The sequence below is a fragment of the Clarias gariepinus genome, chromosome 2, assembly GCF_024256425.1.
Source record: "Clarias gariepinus isolate MV-2021 ecotype Netherlands chromosome 2, CGAR_prim_01v2, whole genome shotgun sequence".
NCBI classification, from domain to species: Eukaryota; Metazoa; Chordata; class Actinopteri; order Siluriformes; family Clariidae; genus Clarias; species Clarias gariepinus.
Window position 1 is genome coordinate 35,239,634 of NC_071101.1, and position 13,136 is coordinate 35,252,769.

The 13,136-nt window shown below is 42.8% G+C and overlaps 1 protein-coding gene across 3 annotated transcripts in view; it reads right to left on the reverse strand.

Annotated features, from left to right (window-relative positions):
• The window catches only part of bltp3b (bridge-like lipid transfer protein family member 3B), a 29,505-nt gene extending 19,189 nt beyond the window's left edge, over window positions 1-10,316 (reverse strand). For all 3 annotated transcript variants that reach the window (XM_053477480.1, XM_053477474.1, XM_053477487.1), the window contains exons 1-10: window positions 10,054-10,316; window positions 3,962-4,124; window positions 2,740-2,778; window positions 2,562-2,653; window positions 2,282-2,471; window positions 2,049-2,189; window positions 917-1,087; window positions 539-719; window positions 340-423; window positions 85-231 (exon numbers count right to left, since the gene is read on the reverse strand). In XM_053477480.1, coding sequence (XP_053333455.1) covers window positions 85-231; window positions 340-423; window positions 539-719; window positions 917-1,087; window positions 2,049-2,189; window positions 2,282-2,471; window positions 2,562-2,653; window positions 2,740-2,778; window positions 3,962-4,124; window positions 10,054-10,097 — 1,252 coding nt within the window. In that variant the 5' untranslated portion in view covers window positions 10,098-10,316. The remainder of the gene's footprint in view (window positions 1-84; window positions 232-339; window positions 424-538; window positions 720-916; window positions 1,088-2,048; window positions 2,190-2,281; window positions 2,472-2,561; window positions 2,654-2,739; window positions 2,779-3,961; window positions 4,125-10,053) is intronic.
• Window positions 10,317-13,136: the final 2,820 nt, after the last annotated feature.

Consider the following 13,136-nt stretch of genomic DNA (forward strand, 5'->3'; position numbering starts at 1 on the left):
TTATGACTTGAGCACTGAAAACGGATCAGGAGGCCTACATGATGAGGAGCTGGAAACAGCCGATCAGAGAGACGGGAAACTCACCATGCTGAGGAGAGCACTGGGACTGTCCACTGATGGCGTTTTTGAGCATTTCCATGTTAGACTTATATTCTTCCAGCAGAGCACGAGCCCAGCCTTCACGGGTCTTAGTGGCATCACTGTAGTGCATCCAGTGCTGACAGGTCTCACCTACGCACAGACGAACACGGTGACTTACGGATATTTGTGGCGATGCAATATGGTGTAGGAATAATAACGGTGTTGCATCACACCAGCCAGTTTCAGATATGTTGATACCTGCTCTGTGGAACGGATAGTAGTCTACAGTGATGGAACTAAAAGAGAGCTGCATGGCCCCACCTTGAATCCTCTTATCAATCCCTATGGAGAAGGAGAGAGAAAGAGAGAGAGAGAGAGAGAGAGAGAGAGAGATGAGACAGAAATTTGAAGGACAAGGTATTAGATGCTTGTCTCTCACTTTGCTGGTGTGCTGTACCTCTGTCCTTGGCATGGATGTCATCACAGATGTGCAAGTCGAGGTGTGTGATCTGCAGGTGGTGGGAGGTTTCACACACGTTAAAGGCATTGAAGAGGTGAGCCATGGAGGCACTTGGGTCTACTGCAGCCGAGGCCTGCTGTGTGTGTACCTGCGGTGCAGAGACGGGCACCGCCGTTGCCTAACACACACAAGAACATATACACAGTGAAATGTAATCACCAGCCAGCAGACCAAAACGAGATGCACAGGACCAGTCAAAAGTTTAGACACAAGTTTATTATTTTACTGCGTGGAAAGACATAAAAATCAGAAATGACCATGGAGTTAGAAGATCTGTTCACACACACACACACACACACACACACACACACACACCTGAGAAGAGTCAGTTGCCATGCTTTTCCTCTGCAGCGCTGATTTCTCCATGGCCTCACTCAGAGACTTGGCGTACTGCACCATGGCTTTGAGCTGCGAGTCCGTCAGCACCCACAGCAGATCGTCCAGGATCAGGATCAGTTTAGACGCCACGACATGGCAGTCCTTCATCTGGAGCAAACATCGAAAAACGCATCAAGAATACAGTGGAACCTTGGATTATGAGCATAATTTGTTCAGGAAGTGGGCTCGTATTCCAAAACACTTGTAAATTAAATAGAATTTTCCCATAAGAAATAATGGAAACTCAAATTATTCGTTCCACAGCCCAAAAAATAAATATATAACAATAATTAATACAAAATATAAAGTAAAAATAAAACTAAACAACTTGCACTTTACCTTTAAAAAAAGTTTAAATAAAAAAAAATAAATATAAAAGTGTTTTCGTTTGTGTGCGCAGGTGCTGTGTGTGTGAAGGCGTGCGTGTGGCTGAAGTGAGGAGCCCCGCCCCTCTCCCCCTTCTCGTCTTACACAGTTACCCTTCCTTCACTATTTTTACACATGCCTGCACACAACGGAAACACTGTTTAGCAAAATAAACAATAAATCTCTCTAATGACACTCGATTGAGCGACACACCAACGCAATCACTGCTGTAAAATAAAAATAAAACAAATTACCTTTAAAAAGAATCGCAACAGAGCAGTGTTTCTGTGTAGGGCAGAGTGCTTGTGTGTGTATTTGTGAAGGCGAAAGTAGGAGGGGTCTGTGTGTGTGTGTGTGTGGGGGGGGGGGGGGGGGGGGGTGCACGGTGTCCAATGATGCATGCGCACACAGACACAAAGAGCAGTCTGATACAGAGAAAGAAAATGTTTAATGTCTCTAATGAGACTTGCATTTGCTTTACACACGCACTGTACACACACATACAGACTCAAAATAAAATAGGTTTTACACTCACACGTGGTCAAAGTGTTATAGTGAACAGTACACGCGTGCACTGTTGCACTGTTGTTGCTGTAGGCTGGCAATCCTTAGACTTTGTGCTGTCGCCATGATCGGCTGATTAGAGAACAGGTGTTCCTAACAAAATGGACAGTGAGTGTAGAGAAACAGAGAGGACACTTACCCTCCTCTTGAGCGTGACTCTGATCTTAGACTGATTGGTGATGAGACGAATCGGGGCGCTGAGCACCTCATGTTCAGAGCTCTGGATGGCATCAGCCTCTATCCGAATCATCTGCCAGCTAATCTCCTTAAAGGTCAGGATCTACAGCATAACACACATGCACACAGAATCTTAAATACACACACCTCCCCACACCTTCTCTTTTCATATAAAGCCTAAGAAGACGTGTGTACCTCCCCACGGGCAGGGTCCAGAATGCGTGTGTAGCGCAGGTCGCTGGTCACCCAGCTGGTGTTAACGCTGTAGACCTGCAGCTGAGAGAGCTCGAACGATGCGTTAAAGGCCTTGGCACTGATCCGGATGACGATGGAGTTCACAGACAGAGAAATGCCCTCTACTACCTTCTCGGCAAAACCGTACTCACTGAAACAGGAAGGAGGAGCAAAAGCCATGTTCACAGAAGAAAATAAAAGCCACCGAACATCCTCCAGGTGAGATGCGAGCTATCCTGACCTTTGACCTGAGGCTGTTGCTATGGGAGAGGGTCCATTGGGTGGCCGTGGCTCATCACAAGTGCTCATTTCCATTACCACTTTGTCCAGTGACTAAAAGACAGTTAAACAGAATATCTTGAGCTTACCGCGAAAAACGGACACCAGGTATAGTAGGTAAAGTGTGTCGTAATACTTACCAGGCTTATAGGATGTGTTTTCAGCTTGGTCCATGGGATCTGATAGGACACACACACACGGCCACACCATTAATTTAACCAGATACAATCCAATAGTTATAGTCTGTACCTTTTCTGTACGTTCTAATGTATTTCCATTCATTTGTATTTCTGTAAATCTGCTTTGCGACAGTGACCATTGATAAGAGTTATACAAATGAAATGTGATTAAATTGGATTGAAAATGTCAAATATTTTGGATGCATTGTAGCCTTTCTTTTGAAATGAATTCCCAGCAGCACCAGTCTACACCACATCTTGATTCCAACATTCCACACCACGTTTCGCTTTTATTACAGCGTTTGTGTTAAAACCAGACTAACCTGCCTGAATCAGCTCCTGGCTATGAGATATAAGATATGCAAAGGCATCCATTTGAGTTAAGGGTTCGAATTAAGATTGTGATAACAAAGTCCACACACTGCTCTTGTCCAAACCCAGATAATTAGCTGGTGTGTATGAGAATGCAACCATAAACTAGTCGAGCACATTTACTGTACAGGAAAAACACACCTTGCTCAACTATCCAGGACTTAACAACAGGCCAAACCCAACAAGTCATTGCATTGCACCAGTGTGTGGGTGTGTGTGGGTGTGTGTTTGCGCGCGTGTGTGTGTGTGTGTGTGTGTGTGTGTGTGTGTGTGCACTCCACTCATTATCCTGGCCTAAGAACCCTTCACAGTATTTCAGACATTTGAGTGAAGTGACAGCACCATTTCTGGTTGGCGTTCCCATCACACACAGACCACTATCTGCTGCTGAGGACGACCACACACTATATGTTCTGCTGATAGGTTCACATGAGGGATCTGAAGAAGGTTTCCTTTAATAACCATAAAGGATTGCATTTAATTCATTCAAGGGATCTATTTATGATCATACTCTGGTAAATGAGGATGGGTTCCCCTCAAGGTTTCTTATTCATTTCTTCTCGGGGAGTTTTCCCTTGCCATCCTGACCACTGGCGATTTGTTTTTTTATTCCTTTGAAGCAGCTTTAAGAGAACGTCTATTGTTAAAAGTGCTATACAAATAAAACTGAATTGAAATCGGGGATGATTTAGTACCAATACGGGACGCTATGAGGCTCCTGTGAGGCTGACCCTGTGCTGGTATGATTTGTTTTGTGCTGATACAGGACTGATACAGGCTGACAGGATGAGACAAGTGGACTAGCGCTCACCCGGATCGCTGCCTTGTTGCAGAAGACTTTGTTGATGGCCAGCCATGTAGGCAGATCCAGCATGTTCTGCAGGACCTCCTCATCCAGCTCAAGATTGGTCAGCTGACCCTCTCCCTTCAGTGTGCTCAGGTTGATCTTATCTGGGGACAGGTTCTTAGCAAACCTACAGAGAGAGGAGAGAGAGAGGGAGAGAAAGCCCATGATGACAGTTGAAATGTTCACAATGCTTTTATGATGAAACCAGAGACGTTTCCTGGAGAAATTATGAAGTGTGGGCCCAATCTTTTTCTAGCACATACGGTTCCTGAGATATGAGCATCTCCACAGCCTGTGTGTGTGCGCGTGTGCCAAGTGTGTGGAAGTGGAAGGGGGTGTGGCTTAGTTGATATGGCAGCCTGCTCTTACAGAAAGAGAAAGCCACATGATGTTAGTAATGGAAAGGTTGAATCATTTTACTGACTCGAGTCTTTGAATCTCGTTTATCGAAATGAACTAATCTTTTTTGAGTCATTTAGTTCATTTTGTTTTTTTGATCAGAAATTAAATAAAATGTTACATTTTTAATAAACAGACCCCCAATAGCTCTACAAAAACTTTGCCTATAGTTCCAGTAATGAAAATATTACAATGTAGCTAAGGACATATTATAATAAACAGAATGAGTAGCTCACCTCTCATATCTTCCTCCTATTCTACGACTCGGACTGGAAGAGTAATTGAGAAAGAATTGCGCATTCCGTTTCCCGTACATAACCTTTGGGGGTTTTGCGATGATCTGCGCATGCGCGGCCAGTAGAAAATGAACGAATCACTCTCCGGGACTACTCATTCTTCTGAGTCACGTTAAAGATTCTTTTAAAAAGAACGAATCGTTCATGCACGACCCATCACTACATGATATTCCCTCATCCATTGACTTTTATTTGAGTAAAGTACTAGAGCCTTCCATCTCAAGACCTGTTAGTGATTGAGCTTTTAAGTTGTACTGTGTAAGGGGGACGCTTTAATTTTGCAGTATATAAAGTTTTATATGTCTGCTCTTAAAGCTGTAGCCACAGGCTTGATTTAAAGCTTAAAAGTTTCAAGTTTTCCAAAGTGAACATTTCTGAGCAGTTTAACCCGACGTGTGGAGGTTTCTGATCTGACTAAAAATGGCTGTCAGTGTGTGTTAAACACACACGAGCAGCATGTCAGCAGGCTTTGGACTTTGGAGCATTGCACATAAGAGTAAGGCCGATGCTGATCTCTCTGGTGTGTTAAGCACGGACGCTTATTATTAATTAAACTTTCACAAATGGTCATCCTGAACACCCTCACTAGTTTACCCGTTCTAACAGTTTTACATTTATAAAACATACAGCTTGATCACTGCTGCTTGTGGGAACGTTGTGGCTGGTGGCCAAAAGGCTCTTGTGAGGATATTTCAATCCACAAGTCTACCAGTGTGTACAGCCCGCGCCATAGGTGGAGCCTTCAGCTGCGCTAAAGAAAAGCAAATCAGTGTTATGCAACGACAATCTCATGGTCCTGATTTGAATCTTAAACCTTTGCTTTGAAATTAAAAGTGATGTTCACATGGACAGAGACAACAGTATAATGTACAGCATGAAGAAGTGAAACAAGTGTCTCTAAACTTGTCAGACGTGACAGGAAGACAGAACCAATGAAACAAAAAATGTGCCTGACGTACTATACATAAACCTCAGAGTCAGGGTGTTGATTTTAATATATGAATTTTTGCCCATTTTCATAAACGGTGGCAATAATTATTTATTATTACTTCTGAAATAATAAATTATCCCTAAAATGGTACTTACATAATTCTGATCAAGCTGAATATAAACCAATTTATAATGTAAAGATACAATACAGATCTGATTTATACTATCAGTAAGTTTAGTAGCAAGTGATGCACTACTTCCTTTCAATAAAGATCTCTCTCTCTCTCTCTCATTCCTTTATTTCTCAGCAGACACAGTAGAAGCCATTGCGGCCTCCAGTATAAATTATTAAAGACATGTTGTTCAAAGCTCCACAATTTACACAGTGTGTGTATAAATATAGCACAGAGGTCACGCCAAGACGCATACATACAAATATATAAATATAGATATACCAAAAAAATATATGTGTGTATGTATACTTTATATATATATATATATATATATATATATATATATATAAATATAAATAAAACGATACACACACACACACTGTACAGTATATGCGTGTGTGTGTTTACATACATACATACACACACCCACACACAATTTCGAGGGCAGAAGGACACAGGATAAGAGCTGTTCTGTCCTTGAGATGCCCGGCCAGTTAAATATCCATTTTAAAACAGCATTATTCCCTCGCGTCCACACGGCAGACCAGTCGACTGGAGCGGCTCTCACCCTGGCAGGAGGCCAGTCAGGCTCAATGAGACACATTCAACTCATTTCCAAGTTTCCTCTGTCCCTCCGACAGCATTCATTTTTCATAAGGTGAAAGAACGGGCCACCACACTAAATCAAAGAACCCGTTTACACTTTGGTCGTTTCGTATCGTGTCCCGATAAGATCCGACCTACATGCATTAAAGCTCATAGCTAATGCATCTCCAGTTGGTCAGAATGAAATCTGATAGCTGTTTGTATGGAAATAAGCTCACTACAGTGGGCTCTAAAGCTACATCGATTATGTAACTCAATTAAATCTTTTATTGCTTGATTCATCTAACTGAATCTATGGGTCCGTTTTTTTATTCAGAATCAATGCAGACTTTTGTAATTATTTTGGTTAGCTTATAAACATTAAATGGTCGAAAATCACGTAGGTATAAAAACCACTTTAATTTTCTACAAATGTTTTACAAAATCTATTCTATTTTGTAGGCGCATTGCTGCTGCTTCTTCTTTTGAGTTAATAGAGTGGCTGGTGTGCTATCGCCACCTACTGGACTGGAGTATGGAGCAGGAACCAACAACCAAAAATCTTACTGAATCGACAATCTACCTCTGATTCACTACTCTAATTAGTTCATTCATTTTTATGCCAATATTATGCTAAGAAGATGAAGAATGATGATCCTGACTCAGGCTCACTGCTCTGATGATGGGCAGGTGGGGAGACTGAGGGCCAAATATGATGTCCATGGTTTTCCACTTTGATTTCTCAGAACAAAATACAGACAAAGTAAAACACCATACACTTTGTTTACCACTAAAAAAATCATACACACAGCACATCTATTATTTAGCTGAAGGCCACTTGACATGTTTCACATTTAGCAGATGCTTATGTTAGCCATCAACAAATCAGAGTTGGCATGATAATGTTACTGTTCAATTCAATTTGCTGGTGAACTGGAACAGACCTGACTTTTAATCCCAAATTTTGGACAGGGTTTAAGCTCCATAAGTTTAAAGGTAATATTATTTGTGAAAGGCAATATTAATAATTCATCAAAATAACTGAGCTTCTTTGAGCTACTTGGAGATCCGGAGCACTAGTGGGTTTAATTATGGTCTTAAAATAGATTTGATTTAGAAGATAAACATTCTTCAGTCTACTCTCTGATTAAGTGATTGTGGGGTTTGCATGCCCCCCCCCCCCTCACCTCCCAGAGCCCAAAGGCTTGACCTTTTGATTTGGTATCAGGCTGCACAGGAAGAACGCAAAATAGATCTTTTATTTTATTTTTATTGTATTGCCTATCAGAGCCTGCAGGGTGTTTTATTTTGAAAATGTATCAGATTGTCTTCCACTGACTTCCGTCTGCACATCGCAACATGTAATTCACATGCTCCAAGCCCGCTCCGTATAATAAACGTGGCCTTAAAAATGTGTTAAAGACAACTTCAACTTAAAATTAAGGCGGAATATCCTCAAAACCCTGCTTTCTTTTCCAACAAACTATCTCTGTAAATCTAATTGCGGAGCAGACTGGACATGAGGAATAGACTTCAGTGACACTGTTCCCCATCATCTCAGGGTAACATTGTCTCGTGAAGCCTGTGTCATACGTCTCGTTTCACACCTTCAGTGAAACGACTGCTTGCCACAGAGACCAGCCTGGCTGCTGCATAAAGAAAGTGCACATTCTCACTTCCACAAATCTGTAAGGTCACAGCGGTTCAGTTCAACCCTGCTTAGAAACGGAAGCAAAAGCACTTTCTCGTACAGGAGAAACAAAGGTCAGTTCACTGGGTATATAATTAACAGTCTATGCCATACCAGTAGAGAAACAAACATCTGGTTTCAGGTCAGATCAACCAGGGGGTGGAAGCACACCGTCACCGTCCTGTCACAGTGTGAACACAGGATCACACAGGTTTTTATGTTATGACACTATGGCCAAATGCTGTTCTCCCTGTACACCAGCTAGCATCAATCAGGTCCACCACTGAACGCCACACACGGACCACGTCTACACGCTACGCGATCTCTTCCCTGATCCACTGAGCAGGACCAAACATGCCACAGCAGAGTTTGTAATCAGACAGAAACTCTGCAACATAGTCATTCGCAACAACAAAACCATGAGGATCCTAAACGCATTTACCAATTATAGGTGTTGCTGGGATGCGTTTATCTGTTTAAAGCCGTCCGTCTGGACTGTGGAACTGGTAGCACCTGTTTGTGTGTCGCAAAACAACATTCCAGCTCTAATGTTCATCTGATCAAGAACGTTAATGTACAACGTGCACTCATCTACCAGACCCCCCCACCCCGGCACACACAAACACACACAGTCATTTAGAGAGGGTGGATTAGATTACAGCTCTCCCAGCTCATCCGTAAGAATCAATAATGCAAACAGGGTGTCTTATTAATAGCCATGTACTAATAACAGCCAAGCATTAAAAGGTAAAGCCTGGGTAAGCTCCTGGTCCTCTACAGGATTTAGGTGAACGCTCCTGCACTAGTCCATCCCTGATTACTCAATCGAGCTCGCTGGTGTCATAGTTCAGACGATATCGGGTTAACTTCACTCTTAACCGATTTTGGTGATTTTTGAGATTTCGGCATAAACATCCAGTCCCAAGTCTCTAAATAAAATAAACGAAAAGATTTTATTAGGACCAATGTTAAAGACGATATTGTGGCTCTTTTAAAATGAAAGACTTTTAGGGCAAACATTAGCAGCTCTACAGTTCACATCACCGCTACTGACTACTAGAGTTAACTCATCAGGGTTGGTTGAATCACCATCAGGGGTGTGTACAGTACAGTCATGAGCAAATGAGGCAATCAACCAATCACTGTCCCCGATGTCCAACCACTGATCACCACCGCTCCCGACAACCACTCACTGATCACTACTGCAATGACTTTCTTCTTGGAGATATTTACAGAAATAAAACGTTTTTCCACCTGCTTCCTTCCCTTCTGCACTTAGTTGTGCAAACGATCATGAGGAAATAAACAACACAACATTGCGTCTTTTTCGGGGAGTGATTAGGCTAACTTTCCCATGAACGGAGTTGGTAAACAGTGCTGGTTATTAAACTGGTCTATTTACGCTGATTAATTCCATCATCATCACAGAGCCTGATCTGTACTAAATAATTAATAACATCACACTGCAGTTGTGTGTGTGTGTGTGTGTGTGTGTGTGTGTGTGTGTTGAGCTTGATGCCTGTAAGTGTCCTGGCTGAGACAGGGCACAGAAACAGGGGACAGGAGACAGGGGACAGGAGACAGGGCACAGAGACAGGGCACAGAAACAGGGGACAGGAGACAGGGCACAGAGACAGGGCACAGAGAGGTGAATACAGTAACCCCTTGTCCCTTTCTAAAGCAGAGGAAGTCCCTGTTTGATCCACACGCCTTCCTCCTGCTCCAGCTTGACTGAATCCCAGAAGAGTGTATAAGACACGATGTCCCCCTGACACTGACACTGGGACTGGGACTGGGACACTCACAGGTCCTCATCAGAAGCTTTGTACACCTAACACTCCGGCTAGCTCGACACACTGGGTGGTTATCTATCTGTGCTGGTTAGAGTTAAACCTCTCTGTCCCTGTCCCTGTCTCTGTGTCCTGGACACGCTCCACAGCCGTGACGATGATGATGATGATGATGATGAAGAAGAACACTGACCTGGAGAGATGCTTGAGGATCTGCTTCTTGATCAGTCCGGCCATGACTGTGTGCTAATGAATGATTTATCCACACACCGGGATCCAATATTCCGGTTTAATATACTCGATGGCTCGTCTCATCCCGACCAACACACACACACACACGCGCGCGCGCGCGACTCAACATAGCAATATCGCTAGCTAGGCGTGACGTGAACGACCCCCGCGTTCGGCTAATCGCTTCTCCCACCGCACTTCATACTAATGCTGCATCGCCCAGGAAACGAGGCCTGGGGGCGGAGCTAACGCGTCACGTGGGGCAGGGTTACACACTGACGTCACTCCAAAGGTTCCCAACTCACATCATACAACTTGGGTTGAAACTCGTAGGAATAAATACTAATATCAATATAACTCATTTTAAAAGACAGACGATTCTTATCAATTCTATTTTAAATTTTTATTAAGGTTAACGTGGTAACCGTTAAGACGTTAAGCTGTTTGGAACGTCCCAATGTGCCGCTAAGATAAGTGTGTGTGGGGGGGCGGATGTTTACCGCCACCTAGTGGTGTGCCTGGACAGTAACTGTCTGACACGTCAGTGCTACGGACTGCGCTGCAGCAGTGGCACTTGTTTCGTTTAGACTTGGAACGGCTCTGCTCTAACACACGGAGGCGTTCGACACGGAAGTGCAACGGAAGCCATGTGTAACCCATGTCAAAATAAAAGTAGCCCCGCTTTTCTACGTCGTGCTGAAGAAAGTATCTTGTTTAAAAAGTCATCCCGGCACCACTTACAAGAAGCTGGGATTTGCAACGAATTTACTGTGTAGCAATGTACATGTGCATCTCAATAAATTAGAATATCGTCGAAAAGTTGATTTTTATTCAGAAAATTTATTCAAAAAGTGATCATACATTATTTAGAATAGTTACACACAGACAAATATACAAGTGTTTATTTATTTATTTTTATTTTGATGACTTGGCTTACAGTTAAAACCCAAAATTCAGTATCTCAGAAAATTAGAATATTACTTAAGACCAAAAAAAAAAAGATTTTTAAACACAGAAATGTTGACCTACTGAAATGTATAAACATGTATAGCTCTCAACACTTCGAGCGGGGCTCCCTTTGTATGAATTACTGCAGCAATGCGGCGTGGCATGGAGGCGATCAGTCTGTGGAACTGCTGTGGTGTTATGGAAGCCCAGGTTGCTCTGATAGCAGCCTTCAGCTCTTCTGCATTGCTGGGTGGTCTGGTGTCTCGCATCTTCCTCGTCAAAATACCCCACAGACTGTCTATGGGGTTTAGGTTGGGCGACTTTGCTGGCCAGTCAAGCACAGGGATACACTAGTCCTTAAACCAGGTATTAGTACTTTTGGCAGTGTGGGCAGGTGCCAAGTATTGCTGGAAATGAAATCAGCATCTCCATAAAGCTGGTCAACAGAGGGAAGCATGAAGTGCTCTAAAACCTGGTACATGGTTACGATGACTTTGGACCTGATAAAACACAGTGGACCAACACCAGCAGATAATGTGGCTCCCCAAACAACCAGTTACTGGGCAAACTTTACACTGGACTTCAGGCTGCTTGGACTCTGTGCCTCTGCTCTCTTTCTCCAGACTCTGGGACCTTGATTTCCAAATGCAAAATTAAATTCCATCTGAAAAGAGGACTTTGGCCCACTGAGCTATAGTCCCGGTCTTTTTGTCCTTAACCCAGGTAAGATGCGTCTGTTGTTGTCTCTGGTTCAAGAGTGGCTTAACACAGGGAATGCAACGGTTGTAGCCCATGTCCTGGATGTCTGTTTGTGGTGGCTCTTGGAGCACTAACTCCAGCTGCAGTCCCCTCCTTGTGAATCTCCCCCAAATTCTTGGATGGGCCTCGTTTCACAGTCCTCCCAAAGCTGCAGTTATCCCTGTTGCTTGTGCACTTTTTTCGACCACATTGTTTCCTTCCATTTTACTTTCCATTAATGTGCATGGATACTGCACTCTGTAAACAGGCAGCATACTGAACCAGACTGAGAGACCATTTAAGGCTTAGGGAACACTTGTAGGTGTTTTTAGATAATTAGCTGATTAGAGTGACACCAAGAGTCTTCAATATTGAACTTTTTCACAATATTCTAATTTTCTAAGATACTGAATTTTGGGTTTTCATTTGCTCACTTACTCATCTTCTACACCGCTTTATCCTGTATTCAGGGCTGAGAGGACCTGGAGCCTATCCCAAGAGGCTTAGAGCACGAGGCAGGGTACAGCATGGACACGGGGCCAATCCGTTGCAGGGCACACACACACTCATTCACACACTACAGGTAATTTGGAAAGCTAATTAGCTCAACCTGCATATCTTTGCACTGTGGGAGGAAATCAGAGTTCTTCATTTGCTGTAATCCATGATTATCAAAATAAATAAAAATAAACTATTGAAATTTATCAGCCTGTGTATAATGAATCTATATACGAGTTTCACTTTTTGAATTAAATGACTGAAATGAAACTATTCAATTATATTCTAATTTATTGAGATGCACCATGAAACATACATACTGTAGGTTTTGGAGTATAGCTGTAGGGAATTGTGTTTATTTAGATACAAGAGCATTATTAAGGGTCAGGTACTTTACAGCTGCTGGGATGTCGAAGAGGCCTGGGGGTGCACTCCAGTAGAGTAGGGTTCAGTAGAGTTGAGGTCAGGGCTGTGTCCATATACGTTTGGCCTTGTAATGTATTAACAAAATAGTAGTAATAAGTACAATATAAAATTCTGGTAAAATAGTGTGGTGAGACAAACAGTTTAAAAGACCATAAGATGAATGTTAGCCCACTGGGGAAGTGGAGGCCAGTCCCAGAGAGAGGAGGTTGCGGGGGCGACTTAAACAGAACTGAGAACCTCAATACTGATCAATAACATATAATCAAATCAACCATATCAGTCGATTCTAAAAAGGCAGAGAGCCATATTAGCAGAACCCTATTCTTTTTGTTCTTCTCACTGTGCGAGTGTGAGAGTCTGTGTGTTTATCTGGGATTGCTCTTACTTTCGTTACTTAACATTGGTGTAATGCTGTCGATTTTTCATGATGCAACT